Source organism: Lissotriton helveticus, chromosome 2_1, assembly GCF_964261635.1.
Source record: "Lissotriton helveticus chromosome 2_1, aLisHel1.1, whole genome shotgun sequence".
Classification (NCBI taxonomy): domain Eukaryota; kingdom Metazoa; phylum Chordata; class Amphibia; order Caudata; family Salamandridae; genus Lissotriton; species Lissotriton helveticus.
In genome coordinates this window covers 1,451,585,003-1,451,609,855 of record NC_136059.1, presented here as the reverse complement: position 1 = coordinate 1,451,609,855, position 24,853 = coordinate 1,451,585,003, and the positions used below count along the sequence as shown (strand labels likewise).

General features: G+C 44.1%; 1 protein-coding gene across 2 annotated transcripts in view; it reads right to left on the bottom strand.

The window, feature by feature from the left end:
- PAQR3 (progestin and adipoQ receptor family member 3) overlaps window positions 1–24,853 on the bottom strand; it is a 367,149-nt gene that overhangs the window by 264,206 nt on the left and 78,090 nt on the right. For both annotated transcript variants that reach the window (XM_078676371.1, XM_078676370.1), the window contains exon 3: window positions 4,843–5,005. In XM_078676371.1, the coding sequence (XP_078532497.1) occupies window positions 4,843–5,005 (163 nt within the window). The remainder of the gene's footprint in view (window positions 1–4,842; window positions 5,006–24,853) is intronic.

Sequence of the window (24,853 nt, the reverse complement as noted above, 5' to 3'; positions counted from 1 at the left end):
CACACAAATGGCTTATAACATGGAATCTTATAAGAGTTTCCCAAAGAAAAGATAAATCACAGGGATTCGTCTAGACAAGTCTTCCTCTTGATGATCAAAAATATGGTGAGAGCAGTCAAAGGTCAAATGAAGAAAATACGAAAATTAAATCTTTTCATTCCAATGAATGACCTTCATCTAGTTACCTAAGCCTTGGTCCTCAAAAAGATAAGCTAAGGAAATTTACTCAGCAAGCTCAAATCAAAGCAGACCTGCACCAATCAAAGCAGACCTGCATCCAGCAGCAAGACTGGTGGTGGAAACATATCACAGAGAGCATATCAGTCCTTGATGCCATACACTGGCTCCCTCTACAATCTAGATTGCAAAAAACATAAATATATGGCCCACACAGCAGTGCACCTAAACAAACACACCATTACCTAGCAAGGCTCAGTTTCTCGATAGATAGATAGATAGATAGATAGATAGGTAGGTAGGTAGGTAGATAGATAGATAGATAGATAGATAGATAGATAGATAGATAGATAGATAGATTGGTAGATAGAGACAGAAGGTATTTATAAAGCTCACTATCACTCATGGCAGAGCCTTCTGGCGCTAGCTCAGCAACAAAAAAGCAAAAAACAGAAGACACAATTACAGATCTGGGTTGAATCCATCATCGTTTTTTAGTTCACTTTGCCACCCCAGTCAAGGCCCAGCCATATGCAAATAGGTATTGACCTTGTCCCTTATGGAAACAATCCAGCCCGAACTGCCAAGCCAGTTCTTCCCTGGACGAGAAACAAGCATTCTGGGACCAGTTTCGGGGTAACACCCCTCATCAGCCAGGCTACCTTGAATGATGATGGGTTTAACCCAGATCGGTGACTGGGAGTGAGTGTCTGAAAGTTTTCAACGCTCCGTCCATCATCTCCTTGTATTTGCTTTGTTTGCCCTTAATTGGCAGGTTATGCCCAGACGTGGGTCCCTTGCTCACTTTGTCACTTGATTCAAGCTAACCTGGCTGATAAGGGGTGTTATCAGCCAGGCTAGCTTGAATCCAGAAACCAGTCCCAGGATGCTTGTTTCTGGTCCAGGGAAAACCTGGCTTGGCAGTTCGGGATGGACTGTTCCCATGAGGAACAGGGCCAAGACTGATTTGCATATGGCTGGGTCTGAACTGGGGTGGCAAAGTGAGCTTCAGAATAATGATGGATTCAACCCACATCTGTAATTCTTTCTCCACCACTATGAGTGAACAACTGTCCTCTCTTCTTACACTGCACTCCCGCTTTGCTATCTTCGGCGACCTAAACTACTGGTTTGGCGACACTAACGCCGGCCCTCATGCCACCGAGTTCTTCGAGACTCTTAAAAATCTGAATCTCGCCCAACATGTCTCTCAACCCACGCATATTAAGGGACACATTTTGGACCAGATTTGGACCTGCAACCTGGCGCTGTCCCCACCAGACATACTTCCGTGTGCCTGGTCTGATCACTACTTAGTGGACACCACCATCACAGTTGTCGGTCAGACTCCCGCTCCCGTATGGCTGGTGGCCTCTCCCGTAAATGGAGTTCATATGACTCCCAGGGCTTCCTCACGTCCCTGGCCGACTCCTGCCCAGTCATACATGATCCCAACGACATCGATGGATTAGAACAAGACATCGCCTCCTGGCTAGAGTCGGCTAGCGATCTGTTTGCCCACTTAGTCAAATTCCCCTGTACCAGACACCGGAATTCTCATAGGTGGTTCTCAGACGATCTCAAAGCCCGGAAATTAAAAACACGCCAGTTAGAACGCATCTGGAGACATGACTACTCTGACTCAGCCAAACAATCCTATCTGGCCGCACGTAAAGACTTTAAAACAGCTATCCGCTCAGCCAAAATGGAACACTTTTCCAACAGGATCTCCCTGGCAGTCGACAAATCTAAGGAGGTGTTCAGAGTCTTGAATGGGCTAACCATAGGCGATAGAACCCTCCCAGCCCAGACCCCCACTCAGGAGGCCTGTGACACCCTGAACTCCTTCCTAGAAAAAATCTCAACAATCAAAAAATCCATCCCTCCACTTCCACCATCGCCACTACCGGACAACTCCTTTAACAATCCCTCGATCCTCACCTCCTTTCCTGCTCTAGATTCCACCTCCTTGGCGGAACTAGCCACTCGCGTGAAATCTGGCTCTCCGAATGACTGTTGCCCACCATCTGTCCTGCGGAGCATCTGCCTTAACTTACCAGATAGCGTCTTACACCTAATCAACAGATCTCTCTGCAGCGGCATCTGTCCCATCTCCTTCAAGGAGGCCATCCTGTTACACCTTCTAAAAAAAACGGGTGCTGATATGTCGGAGCCGTCGAATTACCACCCCATTTCCCTCCTCCCTTACTTTTCCAATCTTATGGAGGCCCATGTTACCCGCTGCCTGTCTAGCTTCATAGAATCCTCCTGTTATCTCGAGCCGACTCAGGCCAGCTTCAGACCTGCCCACTCCACAGAAGCCGTTATCTTGGCAGTTCTTGACACACTCAGGAGCAACCCGGACGCGGGAATCCCCCAAGCCCTCGTCCTACTGGATTTGTCTGCCGCGTTCGACACGGTGGATCATAACATCCTTCTCCACCGTGTCGAGTAGGCGGGCATCCAGGGCGTTGCTCTTGAGTGGGTCAAATCCTTCCTTACGGGAAGAACACAGGCGGTCCGCCTAGGTCCCTACACTGCCAAACAAACCCCCACGTCCTGTGGTGTCCCCCAGGGTTCTTCCCTTTCCCCGCTCCTTTTTAATCTTTATCTTCGGCCACTCATTCAGTCACTCTCGAAATGGGATATCGTCACTTACAATTATGCAGACGACCTACAAATCATCTTTTCTCTCAATTCACCACACGCCATCAAAACCTTCCATGGAGCCATGATTCACATCCAACTCTGGATGAACCAGAACCAATTGAAGTTGAACCCCGGTAAAACCGAGGTCCTTCTCCCAGGGCTCAGCCACGCTTACTGGGGTCCACAGTTCTGGCCTCCAGAGTTTGGCTCCCCCCCTACCCCAGTAAAAACAGTAACGAGTCTGGGTGTCATCATCGACACCGAGCTCTCCCTCAGGGCTCAAGTTGGAGCGATGGTCTCCTCTTGTATGTATCAACTTCGGAGGATCCGCAAAGTTCGTTACCTTCTTCCCCCGGCGGCACTCACCCAAACCGTTATTTCGCTGGCACTTTCCCGTCTGGATTTTTCTAAAGCCATCTACCACGGTCTGCCGCAATTTCTGATACAACGTCTCCAAGTTGCCCAGAACCAAGCGGCCCGCTTGATTCATGGAACCCCCAGATGGCAATCAGCTAAGCCTCTGCTCACGAGCCTCCACTGGCTCCCAGTCGATCGAAGGGTCGCCTTCAAGGTGGCATGCCTCACTTTTAAAGCACTTCACTGCCCTGGTCCCGCCTTCCTAAAATCCCTCATTCGCCCTCACTGTCCCACACGTAATCTTCGATCAGCCCACCGCGATCTGCTGATCACCCCCAAGAGTAAAACTAAGAGATTCGGCGGCCGCCGTTTTTCCTACCTAGCTCCTGTGCTTTGGAACCTCCTCCCTCTCCCTATCAAATCCTCCCCTTCCCTCTCGAACTTCAGAAAAATGTTAAAAACCCACCTCTTCCCCATCTCTGGCTAGATCTTGTCATCTCTGCTCCCCCCTCATCTGTTCTGTCTATCAGCGCCAGGAAGCTTCGGTGTCAGTGCGCTTTATAAATTGCATCTAACATAACATACCATAACATCTGTGACTGGGGTGGGTGTCTGAAAAGCTTCAGCGCCCGGTCCATCATGGCCTTGTGTTTGCGAAGATTTATAGACACCATAAACACTCCTGTAATATGGAGAGGGGCATATAGTGGGAGGGAAGGTCGTTTACGTAGGAATTGCAGCTGGATTCGTGGTCATGCAACTGAGTCCCATTGAATTGTGTCACATTACGGTTTTCTGTCATAATAAAGAACTTTCTTTTAATAAGATAAGCGGCGGGCTATACAATGCATTTATTGTGTCCGTTGGTTAAGTCCCGAGCTCTTGCGCCATACTATCTTGCCCCCATACTACCTTCCTGAGAAGACTGACTGCTTGCCCTCACTGCCCTGATATTCAAGTGCTTAAAGGGCTTACATGTTCCAGTTTGCAGAGGCATAGTAGGACGGACCACAGAACATCAGTGGCAAATTACCTTAGCCACCATAGTATATTTATTTATTTCAATCTGTTAGAAAGCACCATTGTAGCAGACTATAGATCACTTTACACAAAACACAACTGATAAAGCTGATGCCCAGAAGCTCCTGCTGTTCTGCGCCGCCACTCGTGGCAGATCATGGACAATTCCATTACCTCATGATGGGCTTTCACAAAACTTTTTGTTTGGGGCCACAAACCTAGCAAATATGGACTGGGAGAAAACAGTTCATGGAAGATAAAGAAGAGAAAACTTCCTAAATGGTTATATTGAAACAGTCTTTCTAAGCCAAGAAAACAAAAAACTATTGTATGCAAAGGAGCATTTGCAGGAATCGGGAGTCATTGGCATGAGTAATATTCTAGCCCTCATCTTTTAATTTCACCAAATTGTGTTGCTAGTTTTTAAATGTTCTGCGATCATAGATGAGAGGAGAATGAAGGTACCATGCATTCTTTACTGCATTATTTCCTATGGCATTTAGAGTCTACTATGTAGTATTGCAATTCTGTATGGAAAAAAAGACTCACCCACTTAATATACTGCCAGAGGTGGTAAAAAAGAAAAAAACAGTCTTGAGGAACATCTGTAAGTCACAATATTAAACAGAAAATGTTTACCTGGAAACAGAACAGACTGATGGAGCAGATGACAAAATCCTCCCTAGAGGCATTTGCTAATGGTAACACAAACATCAGGTCATAAACTCCCAAGCTGAAGAAGAGGAAGAAACCCAGTAGATGACTCCATATGTTGACAGTCTCATTGGACATAATAAACAGACTGCCAAATAAAAACAACAACAATTAGATATAAGAATGCAGTTTATTTTGCATTTCTAAAAAATACAAAACAGTTTCAACCATTCTCCAAGAACCATATGCAAAATTACGAAACCAAATGGAAGCAAACAAATGATATTTAGGTTCACAATGGGAAAAAGTTAAGAAAACGTCTTGTTAGAGTAAGAACAGCATTACAAACGTTATCATGGATACCTACTTCTTTCGTTAGGTAAAATTGTGTTTTCGACAATAGCAAAATCAACAGAATTGAAATAACAGTCGTACATGCTTTACTAAGTATTAAAACACTAATTTCGAGATACAAAAAGGGAGTAGATGCTAGCCTGCATAGATGTTCCATCAAACGAAAAAGCCACTGCACACATCATAAGTTTTATTCTACCGTAAGATGTTTTTCCTTTCCTTGTGAGCACAGCATTGCAAAATTGAAAATGGCAGGTAAAAGCTGCTTTGATCCAATTATGTCATGTGTTGAAGATATTCTTTGAAAGCATGGTATAGATACTTTGCCTGTGAACTTTTCCTAAGTATTTTTAAATATTCAAAAGCTTTAACCTCTTTACTGCGGAGCGAATTCCGCCGCAGTGCTGGGACATTCCATTCGCAAGCGTGGCTCGGACGGCCCTCGGCCGTCGTGAGCACATGCCTACCGTGACTCATGACAGCCGGGGGCCGTCATGAGCACGGAAGAGGTTAAAAAGCAGCATCTAAAAGTAAATATTAAATAAAAAAGATTAGGCAAAAAAAACAAGCAAACAATATCAAAGCTTGTTCTTCGATTTAATCGGTGCCACGTGCTTACTATTACCAAAAAATCATGAAAAGCATGAATGGACAAAGTAAGTAGTAAAAGCAGAAAGGATGGACTGTAGGGGATTACCAGTTAAGCAGGATGATAGTTTTTTAAATTCTACAACCAGCAGGCAACTAATTCAATGTCTCGACCAGGCTTCCAAACTTTTAGCGAGAATGCAATCCCCTCCCAGGCTGGACGCCCATCAGGGGGGCTATTAATATGGCTACGCCTTGACTTGTTTCCTGTTGTGAAACTAGTTGCAGCTAGCTACTAGTGATGTACTAGCAACCGAAATACAACTCTCAACCTAAACAGAGCCAAGATACATAGCTTTGGTCAACGTATTGATCAGGTCTGTTCCCCCTTATGCCCAAATCCCCTATAGTGGTGAAGGTAGAACCTCTGATGGGACATTTTAACCGGAAGGCTCTAGTGATTGTAGCAGGTGATATTAACACCCAAATACCAACAAATGTCAGGCAGGATTTTACAGAAACAACAAGTGGGATGATTACACAAACTCCCATGTCGCCACTGTCAAGTTCTGGTGAAGGAACCAATCTAACTAAAGTGTGAGCCCAAATTGTTGACTTGATATTAGATCATGGCCTAAGAGTGGTTAATGGGAATACTAAGTCAGACTGTCCGCCTGAACGACTTTTAAAAGAGGCTTTAGTATTTCTCGAATAGATTATATTCTCCTGGACACCGAGCTATGGGCTGACCTATATGACATGAAGGTGAACCCCAGACCGGATAGTGACCACCAAGTCCTCAGTGCATCCTTCTCCATGACTGCGTTTGCTGATGCAAAATTAAACCAAGTTGTGACCCTTTCACCTACGGTCCCTACATCTAACTTAAGAAACATTAGATGGGCAGCCATATTGATGGATACAAAGCGAATGACACGCTTATATAATATCTTTGTCTGGAAACTCTAGGAGGTTGACCTTGTAGAGACAGATATCAACTTTGTCCTTATCCACTCAGAATTGATGGTCACACTAAGACCGTGCTCTGTTAAAAAACAAATAAGAGGGGCTTCCTAAAAGAGATCCCCCACCTGGTATTCAAAATCTTGCAGTTTAGACAAAATCCTTTTATTAAATGCAATCAAAAAGGGACAAAGAGTTAAAATCACAAAGGCCAGGCAAAAGTATAAATCTACATTAGAAAAGGCCAAAAGAGACTGGGACTAGGATCAGTGGTTACTAATAGCAGAAGCTTTAGAGATGGGAGACCACAAGACCTTCTGGAAATGAATTTCTGTTAACTCCTCCAGCACTAACCATCTGGAGCTAACTCTACAACCTGATCTATGGGTCTCACATTGGAGTGGTCTGTACAAAGGCAAGCTGAACCAGAACAATCCAACAAGGTGCCCGCCAGGAGTTGTGAGTGTCCCAAAGGGAATCTCAGCTCAAGACAAGTATAGTAGATCAGACACATCAAAACCTTTACCATTGATGAAACACACCTAGCAGTCAAGCAAATGAAAAAAAAGACAAGGCGCCTGGATAGATGGTATACCAGGGGATCTCTTCCTGTCTCAAACGGACAGCTGGGTACCATATCTGAAAGCTGTATGTAATAGTATTCTAAAAGGTAATGTCATCCTGCCTAAATGGCATGGAGTAATTATCATACCCTTCTTCAAAAAGGGAGATAGATCTAACCCCTCAAACTATAGACCCATTAGCCTCTTGGATAACACCCCAAAAATATTTTGCAGGCAGGTGTTGTTTAAACTTAACAACTTGATGGACGAGAACAACATCCCAGAAGAGGCACAGGCTGGGTTTGGACCCAAGATTAGTACATTGGACCAGGTCTTCCGCTTCAAGGTGATAACCTGGAAATATGCCCCCTTGAAGCGTGACCATCTATATGTTGCCTTTATAAACCTAAAGGCGGCATTCGACCTGGTCCCAAAGGAAACTCTATGGGACATGGTATTCCTCCAGCCTCACTTAGGATTCTGAGAGTCTTGCATACAAATACCTATGCTAGGGTAAGGTGGAATACTGCTGGGGACCTGTTAGACAGGGTTGAGATCAACCAAGGGGTTAGACAAGGGTGTGTTCTTGCCCCAACCCTAATTAGCCTCTACATCAATAGAGCAGTAAGTAGACCGATGAATTGTACTCACGATGCCCCTAAATTAGCATGTGTATCGATGCCTATCCTGATGTTTGCGGAAGACACCCTGCTAATTTCACTCACTCCAAGGGAGCTGCAAGCACAACTAAATGCTTTTATCTCCTTTTGCGAGGAAAGAGGTCATGAGATTAATTCCTCAAAGTCATGAGCATTAACCCCGCAGAACATATAGAGGCAGTGTGCACATAGAAGGGCCTGCCTCGAAAAAGTGTGATATTTTGATTACGTGGGAGTTAGGTTGAGTTATAATCAGACTTGAGTCCCCCAACTGGAGAAAAGTAAAGCCACCTTCCATTCGAAAATACTTCTGCCATAGGGAGAAAATTTAGGGCTGCCTCTGGAGGCGCTTTGTGTCCGGTTCATGCCGTGTACAGAGAAACAGCTGTAGCATCAGCAAACTATGGAGCTGAACTTTGGGGTCATGTCCAAGCAGAAGTTTTGACAAGAACTGAGAAAAAGCTTATAAGGGGTCTTTTTAATCTTCCTCCAAATGTTCCTATTACCCCACTAAGATTTGATCTAGCTCTCAAACCTATACATCTAGTGGTCCAACTTAAACCCTTATTATTCTGGATAAGACTTTGGTCTATTAGGGAATTAGTAACGTACAGGGACTGTGTGAAAGAATTGGTGTCCCATGACAAGGATTTAAGTACACCTTGGCTGAAGGTGATAAAAGTGTTATACTACAGAATAGACATGGCCAACTTATGGAATACTCCAGAGCAGATCACCAAAGGTGACGCCCATGAAGTTAAAAGCCGGTTCTGGGAGGAAATTGTAATACAAACATCAAAAGTAAACCAGGAAAATACCATCATCGGCCAGTTCCTCCTCCATATATGTTCCAATAGTCCAGAGCGCTACTTGGACCGCATGTATCCATGCAGCTCAAAGTGTCTATATGCACAATTTAGATGTGGCATGCTGCCATTGAGAACTCACACTAATAATGGGACAGGATGCCCTCAAACACTAAATTCTGCCCAAATTGCCCCATTATCACGAAACAGTTGAACACTTTATGTTCTTATACCCAGAGTATAGAGTTCCGCGTATGAAATGGCTGAAAGTAGCCTTAAACTCTAAGGGCGTGAGACAATGGAGGGAAGCATTAAGGCTTCTTGAAAGTGATACCAGGGAATTATTTGCACTGGCAGTATCACGTTATCTGCTTTGTGTCTGGAACCAGAGGAAGAAGGTTATAGATAACGCGCCACCCAGGTTAGCCAGCTTGGAGCAAAAGGCATAATGGATTTACGCAGCATCCTACTGTCACATATGTGCAATTTCACTAACGATCCCACTGGGGTTAGTGCTTTTTGAAGGCTCATTCACTAACTTATTTTAACCACATATGAATATTTATTTCCAAGAAGTATATTTGTCTATATGACTATCTTCATGTTGATGGGTCTGGCAGGTCTGTTTTATTTACTATATACTAATTTTATATATTGGCGATTCTTTTAATCCAAAGTAAATAGGACGTTGTATGATGCTTTTATTGAATGTGATTTGAAATGTATATTCTGGTGATTGTAACTTTTTATGGCTCTCAGCTAAAATAAAGATTTGATAAACAGCAGGTCAATAACTTACTTCAGGTTGTTTTTTTAAGATCAGTTGGCAGGTTCGTATCTACTGGGGTGGGGGGGGTGGAGTAGCGGAACGGGGGAGTGGACCATCCAGCCCACCACTCTATTTATTGTCAGTCAGTTATAATACCAATCGCTGACTGTTTGATTGAATAGCTCACAGTTGACTGTTTCCCTCGGTGCAGAGTGTGTCCTGTACTGGGCCATGTTATAAGATAGGAAACTGATACTGTGATCCGACGGGTACCGGTCACTGGTAACTCAGTGGCCCTACTGACTTCATGTGACGTATCAGAGACAGCAATGGCCAGTTCACATTCAAGGAATTGTCTGATTCCAATCTAATGAGCCTTTGGCCGAGATGTCCAACTCCGATAGCCCATTTGATCAAACATTCAGACGGATCTTCCGGAGTTCTTTGCAGCTTTCAAGCAGTGTGGTCCTGCCTGGAGGTGCTTGGGATGGGGAGGGGGGGGGGGTGCTGTTCTGCTCTCACCAATGAAGTATAACCGATAAAGTCATCATTAGGATGTGTTCCCCTGAGTATGTGTGTACACTTGAGTGTGGCATGTAAGTGTATGTGTTTGTAGTGTACAGGATCGTATCTGCATATGAGTGTGGGTGCATGTTAATTTGTGAGTATTTGAGAATGTGCATAATGTGCACATGAGTGTGTGTGTGTGGGTGCAGGAATCAGAGTTTGTCCTCCTGGTTACAGGTTGGAATCCCATTGTCTAAATAAGACTTTCATCCTTCTGAGGTCGATAAAATGAGTACCACTGAGCTGTTTAAAGATAACTCAATGCCAAGATACCCCAACTGTCGAATATGTGATTCGACAAATACATATGCTGTATGTGCATGAGTGTGTGTGTAGTAGGTACATGAGTGAGTGAGTGTGTGTGTGCATGAGTGTACATGAGTACGTGTATCTGTGCTTGTCACACTGCTTGAAGCAGCACTCAGAACTTCAGAATTGAGTGCACTGGCAAAAATATTAGTTTGTGAGCCACGAAGAACTCAATTATTAGCACTCCAGACAGTGGTAGGTGCATTAGCACATTAAACACACAAAAGTCAGTGTGCGGAATGCTTGCAATAAATCGAAGCAACTGCTCGGGGTAGCATTCTAATCCATCCTTCTTTTGCTCACCATGCTGCCTCAGTTTGGACCCAGCCATATGCAAATCAGTCTTGAGTCTGCTCTTATAGGAAATGTTCAGCCCTAACTGCTGCGTAAGGTCGTCCTGGCCCAGAACACAAGCAACCTAAGACCTGCTTGACTCTGACTGGGGCTCAATCTGTTGTTACTTTTTTCCAGTGACATAGTGAGCACAGGACCCATGTCTGGGCATTCCCAGACCAGTACATACATGTTAACTGGGACTAGAGTAGTGGGGGGAAGGGGGTGTACATTAGGTGTCTTGGCCAAGCTCATTGCCAGTCACTGAGGGGTGTGTGTTGGGGTCAGGTCCAGATTGGGAACTTAAAGCAGCCCTAGTAATTTTATAGAACAAGCCAGGGGTGGGGAGGATTCTAGCGCAAGTGTGAAGCACTGCTTCTTTTGTTACTGGGGGCTGATACTGCAGCACCACTGCAAAATCGGCCCCCAGTAACATAACCGGACCCCATCCTTCCAGACTCCTGGGGAAACGCCATATGCCTGTTACGGCCAGTCTAGCCCTGAGTAGGATCGTTTGGTGTGGGTATACAGATTGTATTAGCATCAACATTGAAACATTTGAAGCTGCTTGCCTGCAGGTCATTGCTGAAAAGCGCTAAAGGAGCCATCCTTCCATCAGGTGTGGAACAGCAGAGACTGGAGTGATATAAACTGCTGTAGGTCAGGACTCAATCGCACGACCTGACAGAGTAGTGGAGGATGCAGTAGGTCAGAGGGGGAAGTACAACTGAGTGTGTTAATCAGGAGTGTGAGAGAGAGTGAGAGTAAAAGGTCAGTAATAGTACTGAGGTCTGCTGGCAGAGTTGTGTGTTTGACCCCGAAATAGAATAGCATTAAATGCCACAGGTTGCTGCTGGTCAGAACAAACGTGCATTGACAGACCACCAAGTTGGTCAGCCTGGCCTCCTTCACCTCCAATGCCATATGCATCATCTGCAGAGTTCCACAAGGATCCTCACTCAACCCCACCTTGTTCCATGCCTACATGACCCCACTGGGAAGAATCAGCCGCACCCATGGAATCATCATCATATCCTTCGATGAGGACACCAAGCTCATACTCTCCCTCACCGAAAAGACAACAAACACCTGGACCAATTCCCTCCCCCCCAAACATACACACACACAAACACATAACTGAAGTCACCAAATGAATGAAAACCAGCTGCCTCAAGCTCAACACACAAGACAGATGAAGCAATTTTTGGCAAAGACACTTCGCTATAGGACTCTACCTGGTGGCCTGCCAAACCTACACTCCCACCCTTCTCATCTACTTTGCCCTTGAGGATGAAAGCCTCAACCACTTGCAATACATCTTCTGAAACAGTGAATGCAGTTGTGCTGGCCATGTAGACGTTCAGGATCTTGGTTTTCCCCCTGTGGATATTGAGGGCAAGTTGTGCTGATGTGGCTGACACATGGTCAGTCTTCTCTTGCATCTGCAGGTGGGCATGGGAGAGTAGGGTCAGGTCATCTGCAAAGTTCAGGTAGTCAAGCTGCGTCCAAGGTGTCCACTGGATCCCATTTCTTCTCCTTGCTGTGGATGTCTTCATGACCCAGTCTATGGCTGACAGGAAGAGAAAAGTTGAGAACAAACAACTCTGTCAGACTCCGATCCTCTCATTAAAGGCTTCTGTGAGTTGTCCTCCATGAACTATCTTGCAGGTCATTCCTTCGTAAAGTTCATGATGATTATTACACGTTTATCTCACACACTGTAGTGGTGGAGGAGTTTCCAAAAGGTCCCCCTGTCTACGCTGTCTAATGCCTTCTCATAGTTGATTAAGTTGACATGGGGGGCGGGGGGGGGGGAGAGTTCTACTCCACAATGACCTAAGCCAAGCACATAATATAGTACCAAAATGGCACAGTCCCAGCCTTGTGCACATACATAATACTGTATGCAATATGAATGTGGAATTACATTGTGCTACTTTGCAACCCAGTACTATGTCACTTTTGCCAGGCTGATGGCTCTATCTATATATTAATAGTCACAATAGTTTCCAAGCTAATTTCCCTAACTCTGTCCACCTCAAATCACGTCTGAACTCACCACATGTTCTTTTTATTTTGGTACACTTCTGCTGCTCAGCTTCTTCCTCCGGGTAGGCAGGACTTTCTCCTCTAATTGTATAGGTCAATTTTAGCAGCAAATTCTTCAGGCTTGACGCTGTTGCAAATGTTCTTTGCAGATATAATGGTGTGCAACCACTTCTTGGATGATGGAAAAACAGACTGGTGTACTGGTCAAGGGACCCGGTACTTATGCACAGGCCTAGCCAATTTAATTGAATGCATCCATTGAATCTGAGGGGAGTTTAACTAACCACGGATGGCATGATTATAACTTTCAGGATGTCCTCCTTAAGCTTCTCTTGGGCGGGTTTTAAGTGGTTTGTGACATATTAAATAGCCACATATAAAAGGTGTATACTAAAGTTATGCGTATCACAACAGGAGAGAGGAGGGGCTAGTAACTTTCTCAATGAGGGTAGTGGCTACATGCTGCCTCTTACCTAAAGTGACAACTAATCAGGGTAGAAAGAATAGGAATGTAAAAAATGCAGGCTCTTAGGTCCAGTACAGCCCTTGAGTAGCCTCAAATATAGCCAGCCACAATTTGGTCATCACTACACAGGTAAAGTGAGATGGACTTTATCACTAACCCAGCCAACCATACAATGGGACCTCACATATGACAAAACTACACACACATAGATGTGCTGACAACCTTAACATACCTGAACGGGCAAAACAAAAACAAAAGAAACAGTAAAGCAGTGACTAGACAGAACTCTACATGTGGAAACCCTGCATACAGGTACAACAAGCAAGCACAGGTTACAAGGCCTGTGTCTTCTTGCTAAAATTTGCTCACATCACCGTTAGTATTTTACACAATGTAGAAAGGAGCAGTAGCCACCCCCTTGGCCAGATAGACTGGCCTTGAAAACTCATTAAAATGTACCTAGTCTAATAATTAAAACTATCTATTCGTAGGAATAACACACTTGACCCAGGACCTGGTTATAGTAATTGTTTTTAACATTACGCTGTTATATTTTTTTCTAAGAAGTCTAATACTGTCAGAACTCTTTCAGAGTGCCACGGAGAGGCTACTGGACCCAACCGTGGTGGTTGAGGCTTTTTACTCCTGATATTACGGGGCCCGAATTACTGTGAATCCTGAGCAACTGGGCCTAGTACTCCAGCAGTTGACTTTCAGTGGTAGCTGTGGATGAGCAGTCAAAGGTTCCCGGAATGGGGAAGAGTACATACAGGTAATTGAACACGACACTCATAACTCAAAGTGCACTCAGTAATGTCAATAAATCAATGCTGAGTCAAATACTTATTTTTATGTGAAAAATAAGTATTTTATTTCTAACTCAACGAATTTAAAGAAGTAGATGACATTCGTAAGCAAAAACACACTCCCCTTGAAGTTGGGCGCTTGTGTTTATCTGGCAAATTCCTGTCCCACCCTCTTCCTTGCAATGGGTCAGAGTCTTACACAAGAGTCTCTTTTTACTGCTAGTAAATAGTCCAAAGTTTCTAAGGTGTTTCAGCACCGTCAGCAGTGAGTCCCCCAGGGCACAAGTCTTACCTGCTCCTGCAATACAGAATACTTCAATCCTGCTCAGCGGAGCAGGGCTGCTAGTGGAACGTGGCAACACCTGGCAGGCTATCTCCTGAGCGGTGCTGCCAGCCTAAACAGTGATTGGAGTAGCTCCAGGCTTCTATTGGAACAATGAGTTTAGCTCCTCCTCACACAGGAGGAGGGAGTTGATCTTCGTTTTCCTGACAGTGTTCAGTGTTGGCGTACTATGGAGTCCACAGAGTCGGTCAGGGGGCAGGTCTCTGTGCCCAATTTCGACCAGCAAGCAGCTTCCTTTTTCCCTGGTAGTACCACATACATGGCAATATTCAGAACTGGCAGGACCTCTTGGCATACAAGCTTGTTGCTTTACCCGCCGGCAAGGCATATACTCTCCTATGGAATCAGCTATACCACGGCTAAGGCTCACACAAGTTTTGGCACTTTGTTGGCACAGTCATTCCACAGTGGCCCCCTCTGCCATAAGGTCATCGCAACAAGGTGGTATGGGTCTGACGCTCCCTGCACAGCATCAATATACAGCTTAGTCCACAGCAGGCTTCTCCTGGCATACACGGGTCGACAGTTTGCTAGTGCACACGGGTGATGACCCGATCAGTGCGCAGCCGTCACCTCACACCGGGAGCTCACTCAATAGGGGTCCCCAATGGACTTTGCTCCCTCCAACACTCTTCCTCACAGGGCACACTGGTCTTAGCAAACAGGCAGGTGCAGATGCTCCAGGATAGGCGGTTTTGGTTTTGTTGGGTGATGTCCCCTCACCCAGCAGGGAGACTTGCAGGTCTTGGCCCACAGTCCTGGTCACAGGCAGAAGTGTTGCAGAGCTTCCCCTCCACAAACAGCCAGACTGGCTGATTGCCAGATGACAACATTTGGGGTCTCAACCTCCGCTTCTTACAGTCCATCTTCACACCATATGTGATTTAAGGTCTTTGAAGCTGGGGTTCTACTTCACTTGAAGCGCACACCTTTATCTATTTCCTTCCTCTTAAAAGGCTGTCGGTCACAGCAGGAGAGAGAATCCGAAGCTGACAGTCCCACAACATAGGCAATCAAAGTGACAAAAGTTCACACCTGGACATCGGCCATAGTGATATGTGCATCAAACGTTTAATCCCAAGCTCAAAGACACACTCTTTATTATTCCCTTACCAGCCCCATCTCCTTCCTGAGTTTTGTCCAGGCCCTTTTCTTGTAATTTAGCACTGAATCAAAGAGCACCCTTTAAAAGTGTACAGGGGAGGTCTCTCTCCCTCTCTCCCTTCCTCCAGTCTGCCCCACCCAGCTGGGCTTTCCCATACTTGCACTCAGTGTATATACATCCAGCACACACAATCACTCTGGGAACAATGCTTAGTACGGTTTCCATTCTGTATTGTGCCATGATGTGCTATTTGTAAATGCACACATACTACCAGCACACACTTTCTAGCGGATTTTGGATTTTGGAAGCAGCAGCGGCATTGGGGTTTACGGACTGGTGGTGTTCACCGTATCCCCCACGTATCTTTTTCATCACTTCTCGCGTTTCCCGCTTCGCGGGAAACGCTCGCACTTGGGGGCCTGTGCGTGCTGCAACAGAGGGAGACTACATCGCCCAGAAGGCGTTGGGGCATTGTCACATCCGCCCGCAACGCCCAGAGCAGGTGTATAAAATCATCACCTATACCGCGCACCGCGGGACGAGCTGGGCGAAGCCCGGGCCAAGTGCGGGCCCGTCTGAGACAGGAATAGACTGGACTGGGCCATTCCCTTTGTGTCTCCCATATTTGTAAGACTTTTTTGAAACGTGTTTAATAGTATTTTATTGTTCTTTTATTTATTTGTTTATCCTTTTATTGTTCTGCGTATTTTAGAATTGTGATACTACCATAGCTCTAGGACACGGCTAATGGCTCCTAAAAATCAGAAACCCAGTAAATCGGGGAATGGGGTGGGGGGGTCTAACTGGCACCTTAGATGCTTTCATCACAAGGGCGGCCTCTGCATTAGAGAAGGAGATAGCTTTGTCTCAACGTCGTATATCCCTTGATCCTATGTGTTTGAGAAGATCATCACTTGGGGGGATAGCTTTAGTACCGTCACCTGATTGACTATCTTCCTCTTGTGTTCACCATGATACCTTATCCCAGCAACAGCAAGATCTATCAACCGTTTTGGATTTTAGTGGGTTAGAACCTAGTATTGATTCTTTCATGGTTTATCCTAGAGTTGTCTCTGTCTTAAGTAAGGGCCTGCAAATGGCGACCAAGAATATGACTGAACAAACTATATCAGAACACGCGTTTGATTCTGCCCCTAACTTAAAACGCAAACGCGGTGGAAAGCAACAAATAGGCGGAAGTACTAAGAAGAAAAAAGTTGCTTCGCCAAAAAGCAGGGACAAGATGACTGAGGACAGGACTAACAGATTAGTGCAGGTTGAGGAAAATGGTCTCAAACCTCATAACCCCCCTGATGACATAATAGAAATATTATCTAACGATGAGTGGAGTAAAGAGTGCTCGTTAGCAAATATCGAACACCTGGTCAAATCCCTTATTCTACCTTTAGTGGAACGCTCTAAAAAGATAAGTGAACAGCTGGGACTACTTGAGAAAATTACCCAGGCCAAATCTGTTATGTTAAAGAAGTTGGTGGGAATTAAAACTCCGCAAGATAGTACCACCACAATACTTACAGAAATGAAGTCCTTATTACCCAATGAGAAGCCAGGTCCAAAAGTCAAGGAAATACCTAAGACAGATAGTGGGAATACAATAGGTAGGGCCCCCGAGGCATTTAGACCAGCAGTAAAAGGAGGTCATGCCGATAGCCAGAAAGACAGATCTATGAAGGGACTGGAGAAAGTGGAATCAACAGTGGTAGTGGATAAAGCTGTGTCATCTAGAAGCAAGGGAACCAGGAAGTTTTAATCTCCCCACCGGATTCATACCCATATGTCATCGTGTTGGCTGGTGTCCCTAAATGGAATCATGATAGGGCTGAAACTTTTCATGAATTAAAAAATAAAGTCATGTTTTGGCTAGGAAGAAACCGCCCGCTCAGACCAGATTTACAAGGGGACATTTTAAATGTAAGGAGAGTAAGCTGGATGGGCTATCAAGCTAAGGACATTGAAGGAGACTGTACATTGTAAATTTTAGAGATCCCCGCGTGGTACAGTTTATTAGCGGCTTTCCGAATCACGACACCTCTGGAGGTATTTTTTCCTTTAACTTAAGTTACTTTTATCCATCGGCCTCCGTTATATCATCCAGGCAGAGGCCCTATAACCCACAGTATGCATCAAATTACTCCCTTTCAGGAAACTATCTCAATGTCCCTTTGGCCCCATTAAAAAATTGAGGCTTTTCACACCACTCCCTTTATCAGGGCGGTAATTATCATCTGGCAGAGGGCGAATTTAATGTCCCAACCGGCAACTATTATAAACCCCTGTCAGGCCTTGGGGAGGTGGACTGACCAATAAAGGAGAAGGGAACTCTTCTTAGTACTGTAAACACCCCGAACTCCCCAAGGATGGTTGACCAGGCGATTTTAAATTCCTGTGGTCAATCATTCTTAATCAATGCTAGTAAGGAGCCAATACATATTGATAGGATTGGTAAGTTAACCACGGGGGATCTAAGCATGAATGAGGAGATAGTGGGCAGTGATCCGGATAAGGCAGTGTACTCCCCTGGTGATCCTAATAGTAATATTAAGGACAAATGGTCGATTATCTTTCGGAATTCCGTAAATCATATAAAATTGCGCTAAAAAAAGGAAAGAAGCGCTGAAGAAGGAAGCTTGGGAGGCATTGATAGAAGCTTCTCAATTGAAATAAATGACAGCCTTTTGGAAGGCAGTCAATGCACCTTATTTCAAGGATAACACAAAGGCACGGATGGAGATTGCTATCTCTGAGAACGATTGGGTAAGCCATTTTGAAACTCTCTACAGCACCTCCGCACCATTTGTTGAATCATTGCCTGAGTCGACTGAAACGGATATGATTAATTTGTCTATGAGCAAAGAGGGGCTTAATTTTACACTAGACGAAGTAATTAAGGGCATTAACTTAAGCCGGGGGGGGGCAAGGCACCCGGCCCAGATGGCGTCCCTGTTAATATTTTTAAAAATAACATATCTTTATGGGCGCCATTGCTTACAAGAACTTTTAATGCGACCTTCTCAGTGGGACTTGTTGGTACTTGGTATGAGTCAATTATAGTACCCATTTTTAAAAAAGGCGACAGGACCAGCTGTGTGTCCTATCGTCCAATATCCTTGGTAGACTCGACAATTAACATTTTTGGGAGGATTATCCTAAACAGGTTGCACCTTTGAGCAGAGGAGCACAAGATTATTAGCGACCTACAATATGGTTTCAGAGAAGGAGTTGGGACTACAGATCAATGTCTCAATTTCTTTATTCTCCCCGAGAAATATACTAAGGCTAAAGACGGCCGGATGTACTTCACCTTTGTGGACCTGACATCCGCCTTTGATTGTGTCACTCAGCAAATTGTGGTTAATTTTAGTTCAGTTGGGTGTTGATGCTAATATTATTCAATTTCTCAGAGAGTTGTATAATGGTGCAAGGGCCACGATTAGATACGGTAAAAAAGGGGAATGCACTAGAATGTTTAAAATTGCGAGAGGAGTGAGACAAGGATGTGTCCTTGCCCCTTCCTTATTTAACATCTACATTAACAATCTGGGGAAAACCTTGCTGCAGGACTGTCAAGACATGCCTATTGCATCAAACCGTCAAATCCCAGCGCTTATTTACGCTGACGATGCTGTCCTGATGGCAAGGACCCCCGTTGAGATGCAAATTATGATTTCATCTTTTTGCACCTTCATGACCAATTTGGACCTAAAGGTTAATAGTGCTAAAACCTTTTGTATGAATTGTGGCAGAGGAGCAAATAAGAAAACTAGAACTATGTTTATAGGCTCCAAACAATTAGATCATACCTCAACTTTCCCTTATCTGGGAATTCTGTTTGATAGTTCAGGACAGTGGGGCAGCGCAGTGAAAAGTAGAAACCTGCTATTTGCCAAGTCAATTATGGTTTTAAAACTATTTAGCAAAAAGTTGGGGAAGAAACCAGTCAAGGAACTCTTGTGCATATATTAAGTCAATAGTGTTGCGGTTGCAACCTACGGGGCGGGAATATGGGAGGATGCAAATGTTTCAACCTTACAACTGACCGAAAATGGCTTCTTGCGATATCTTTTATCTATCCCCGAGAGCATGTCCACCCATAATTGTCACACTGAACTTGGCTTGTCTTACTTAGAAGATGTCATCAAAGTACAGCCGGTACTTTTGTGGCACAGGGTGTGGACAACGGACGAGTGTCATTTAAATCGGCTCATCCTGGGGGATGCCCTGAATTTGGACTGTGTCCGACGGGTGAAGTGGTTGAGATATATTAAGTCACTTCTTGCTAACATTGGTCATTCAGATTTTTACGATGATCCCCCATCTATGATTCATATCCCAAGAAAAGTGCTGAAAAAACTATGCATTACGTATTTAGAGAACCGCAGGGAAAAAACTGAGTTCACTAAAAAAAAATCGGTAATCTTCCATCAATTAATACTAACATCGCAGGCCATTCAACCTTACTTAACCCGGCAGATGAAAGATCATGTCAGGTTTCTACTTATTAGACTTAGATTTGGGTTTCTATTTAGGCTGCTTAGCTTTCCTGTTACCAATGATTGGTCAAGTGGCATCAGTAAATGTCCCTGTGACGATTTGTCCACCCAATCCGATATACACATTTTATTCTTCTGTAAATTTTATTTAAGACCAAGGAAAAGGTGGATAATACCCGTATTAAGGTGTCTAAACCTAAGACAATGTCGACCAGCTTTTCTAGCAATACTGAAGTTTGACGATATATTTACTGTGGCATCTGTTTCAGCTTTTCTTAATAATGTATTTTATACTCGAAATTCTATAATAATTTAATTATTGTTATATTGTTGTATGAGCTTTTTGATGCTTATTTGTTTGTATTTATTATCATTTGAGTCAACCGTGTAAATATTTGGAATGTTTTTATAAGTGGCGAATATATGAACTTTTATGGTTATTTATTTGATATAACCGAATAAAGTCTTTTGACTTGAATTGAAATACACACATACTACCAGCACACACACTTCGAGTAGTGTACTTCTCGCCGGCACACATACACTCAACACAAGCTTTCAATGCACACACTGTGAACTCACCCGCAAGCATGCACACAACAAGCATTTAAACCCATTTTTACTTACCACAGCTACCACCAAAGCTCCTATTCCAGCTAAGGGCTGCAAAACCCACAGCCAACCCAACCGCCCTATTACAAGTAGGGCGGTCAGACCCCCATGGGACAGCTGTTGCAGTGGTCTGAGGCCCCTAATATATTGGCGGTGCTGCTGTGTCACCGCCAAAAATATTAGGAGTTTCCTCACCGCCGTAGTTTTCATGGCAGTGAGCCCCCCTTGAAAAGTGAGGCGTGAGGAAACGCCCCCTGTTGAATCTGCGCCAGGGGATGCACGCGGGGGGCACATGATGTGCCCCCTTGTATGCATGCACCCCCAGTTCCTGTAGGGCATGTACTGGAGAGTCCATGCCCTGAAGGAACATGCAATGCCGTTCAAAATTGCAGTGCCTTGCTAAGGCTCATGTATGAGCCTTAGCACTGCACCGCCGCAAGCCAGCCGCCGCAGGACCAGCCGACCTGGATTCCATTCAAAATCCGGTGGGCAGTCTCAATATGGCTTTGGAGGTGTGGCAGTGGGGTGCTGGCGGATCACTGCCACACCACCAAAGTCATACTAAAGCCCCAAGTTAGCTTCATTTTTAGGTCTCTCCCCCAGTGAGCTTTTGTGCTGCATGTGTTCTTGCTTTCGAGAGATATAGTATACAACTTGGGGCTTGCAGACCGACTACTGCTTAACATTTGTTGGCTACATTGTCACTCATATTTGCTGCCTTCTAGTTGGCCAGCTCATGCTGGCTTCACTTCCTCTTCTTTCAGCTGGAGCATGGACCAAGTACTAATTGCTTCAGATTTACTGCTGTTCTTCCGCTGATCGCACTGTGATTGAGGTACTACTTTTATTTTGTCTTCTTCTCAGTCGCCCTTATTGAATCTCTTGCCATTTATAGCTATGTTTTACAAGGCCACTCACTTCAAATAAGCCTTTTTCGCCTTTGAAATGAATGTTTATTGTGACAACAGACAATATCTGATTTTATTATGACACCAGGTGTTATCTACTTCCAAATGTATTTTCCCTAAAACACAAACATGGGCACAGTTGCTTTCCTTATGTGATAGGATTTTTAACAGATGTCATTTTTTTTCCACACATGGCAAGATTAACTGATTTTTTCCGAATCGGAGGAGTGTTGTGCTGAGACCTAACAAGCACTGGCAAATCCAATAAGTCTTACCTTTGAGACTATTGGCTCTACCATTGTCTTCTGTTCATGATGTACAGCGTGGGCATAGCCGACATTGACAATGATTTGTAGCCATGCCGTATAGCAGCATTGCTGCTGTGCAGCATGGCTAATTATAATAATAATAAAGGAATATGATGCAAAAACAAAGTGTAGTAGCCCTGGCTGCATCATAGCACTTCTTTACATCAGTTTTACCCATACTGCAAAGCATCCGCGCTGCTCTACAGCATAGCTACAAAACATTGCCAAAGTTAATAGCTTTCATAGTTGAGACCTACTGGCTTTGCCAATGCCCATTTACATTCTGAGAAATGCAGTTTCCATTTTGAAACTGCAAGTACAAGTTTAAAAAATAGCATTGTTAAAAGTGCCATTGGCTAAAAAGGCAGGACTGGGAGACGTCTTTGTACATGACAAGGGTCACAAAGCAGCCATTTTCCACAGGCTCGTGAGAGTTTGCTGGATTATACAGTTTCAAGGGGCGTAAGCAGGGCAGTTGAGTAATTTAATAAGTTCATGTTGCCTTACTGCTGCAAACCATAAAGACACCAGAAGCATTTAATATGAGCCTTCAGAGGGCAGAAATACAATGTGGATCTGGAAGTGCCTGATTTTGCTTTAACATCCATGAGAAATGCTAACGCATTTCATGAACACTTTCTTGTCGGTGAGTTATGCTCTGACAATAGCTGTAATACATTTTTGCCTCTTTAGAAAAATACAGCCCAGTTTTTACACACCCTAAACCTTCTGTCAAAGCACAGGCTGAGTCAATTTACCAACTGGAGCACAGGAATTGGTCAGTCTATAACTCACAGATCACCTATGCATTACATGAGGATGGTGTGTTCAGGGTAACAATCAGTCCTGTAAGACTAGAAGATCATTTGTTGTATTTGTGAGTTTGGATTGACTCACACAAAAAAATACACACTATATGTTGCATGACTTTATAAAAATTAATGTCCTAACCTGGTGCAGATATGCATAGATGTAACTATAAAAGTAAACACAATAATGGCAATGAGATCATTAGACAAAATATTAAAATTAATTGCCACATTGTGATCGTATTTCAATAAGGTCATTTGAGCGATAGATGCAACCAGTCTTTGGTAACTAAGACCTCTCTTGTAGCCCCCAGCAAAGCTTTCTTAGCACTCGAAAGTGCCTTTCCAGGTTTCTTTAAATGTCGTCTGACCAGCATTCCATGGCTTAAAAAAGACTCATCGGCCCTAATTAAGAGATGGGCGGTCCAGCCACCGCCGCACCAGAGGTCCAACCACCCTATTAGGACTTTGGCGGTCGGACCAGCATTGCACTGCCGCAGCCACTGGCGGTCCCACAGTGGTCTGAGGGCTGCAATATGCTCGGTGGTGCCCCTGAAGCACCAGCAAGCATATTACAATTAATTTTTGTTAATTTTCTTTATTATGTTTCGGAACTCCGAGGAGGTCCACATAAAAACCATTTACAGTACATAATACATTCAATGCAAGACAGACATCTACAATGTTTACAAGGCATGAAATACTCAGATTCACTTATCACAAAAGCCATCAATAAATAGCTAAAAAGCATATAAAAAAGTTAAAAATGTTAAAGCAGAAAATTTTATTTGGGGGGTTATACAGTGGAAGTAAGAAAGAGTTGGCATTTAGAATACCCAATTGCAAACATACAAATCTTAACCACTTGCGCCGAAATGGGCGCAGTGCAGGGCATATGAAGAGAATATGCGAGCGGTCCTGGGTGGATAAGTTGCAAAAATTACAAATTGCAGGAGTACCATACCACTTTGCCAATAGATTGTTTAACGGCAACAAATCCTGTCTTAGGAGGAACCAAAATCGCCGAATGCCATGTGGTAAATTCCAGGCGACATAGGGTTGCATAACTTTACTAACATACGAGTCAGTAAGATGGTTGGCTCCCTTTTTTTTATACATGGCTTCCTTATCCATTTTAAAACTAAGGTCCCAGGATGCCTTTTTCAAAATCGTTTTTAACTGTGCAGCAGAAACAGTAAAAAGTGTGTTCTCTTCCAATTGGAGAAGGACCGCCGCCTTTCTAAAATTTTTAACAATTTGCGAATACTCATTTAGGCTGCCCAGCAGTTCAACCTCCATAAGATTTCTTAATGAACCCATTTCTCCTCTAGCTAAGCTGGCAACCCACCGTACTATAGCTGCAAGGCCCTGCACCCAACTACTGCGAAGGCCATATTCAAGTCTGCAGGCAGCTACTGAACAAGCGGTATTAAGAGAAGACAAAGATCTTAACAACTTCCCTTCTACAGAATGTAAGAAATCCCATTGCCTTAGGTCAACTAATTCCATTCCATACAAAAGGGAAGAAGGGATTTTTGCCCTAAAGACTTCCAGTAAGCAGTTGAAGTGTCTTCTCCCCGTGGCTGAGTATAACCCACTCAAGCCTTTTCCCTGGGATAGGGCTTTACGGGTATTGTTATCAGTGTGGGGCTTATCACTCAAATTATTGGAAATGATTTTCCCTAAAAAAACATAAGTCTTTACCACCTCCAATTTTTGGCCACCAATTGTCCACTCAAAGTTCTTGTATTTTAACTTTTTTCTCCCTGCAATACACATAATTTTGCTTTTTGTTGTATTTATCCTCAGGAAATGTGCTTCGGCAAAAAGATGTAGTGCACGAAGACGATTGGCCAACCCTTTAGGAGTTAAATCCAGTATAATAATGTCATCTGCGTATAATAAGCAGGAAATAGGGGTTCCCCCTACTACCGGGGCTATACCAATACTTGAGGAGACAGATGCAGGAAGATCTGCGATATACAATGAAAAAAGCAGTGGGGCAAAAAGGCAACCTTGTTTTAATCCATTAACTGATGGAATGACACGTGATAATCCCCTATCTCCACCTTGCAGAACACGACACCATGTATCAGTATGTAAGATCTGCACCAGATCAAGCAAATGGGGAGGCATGCCCATAACCGACAACTTTCTCCACAGCAAGG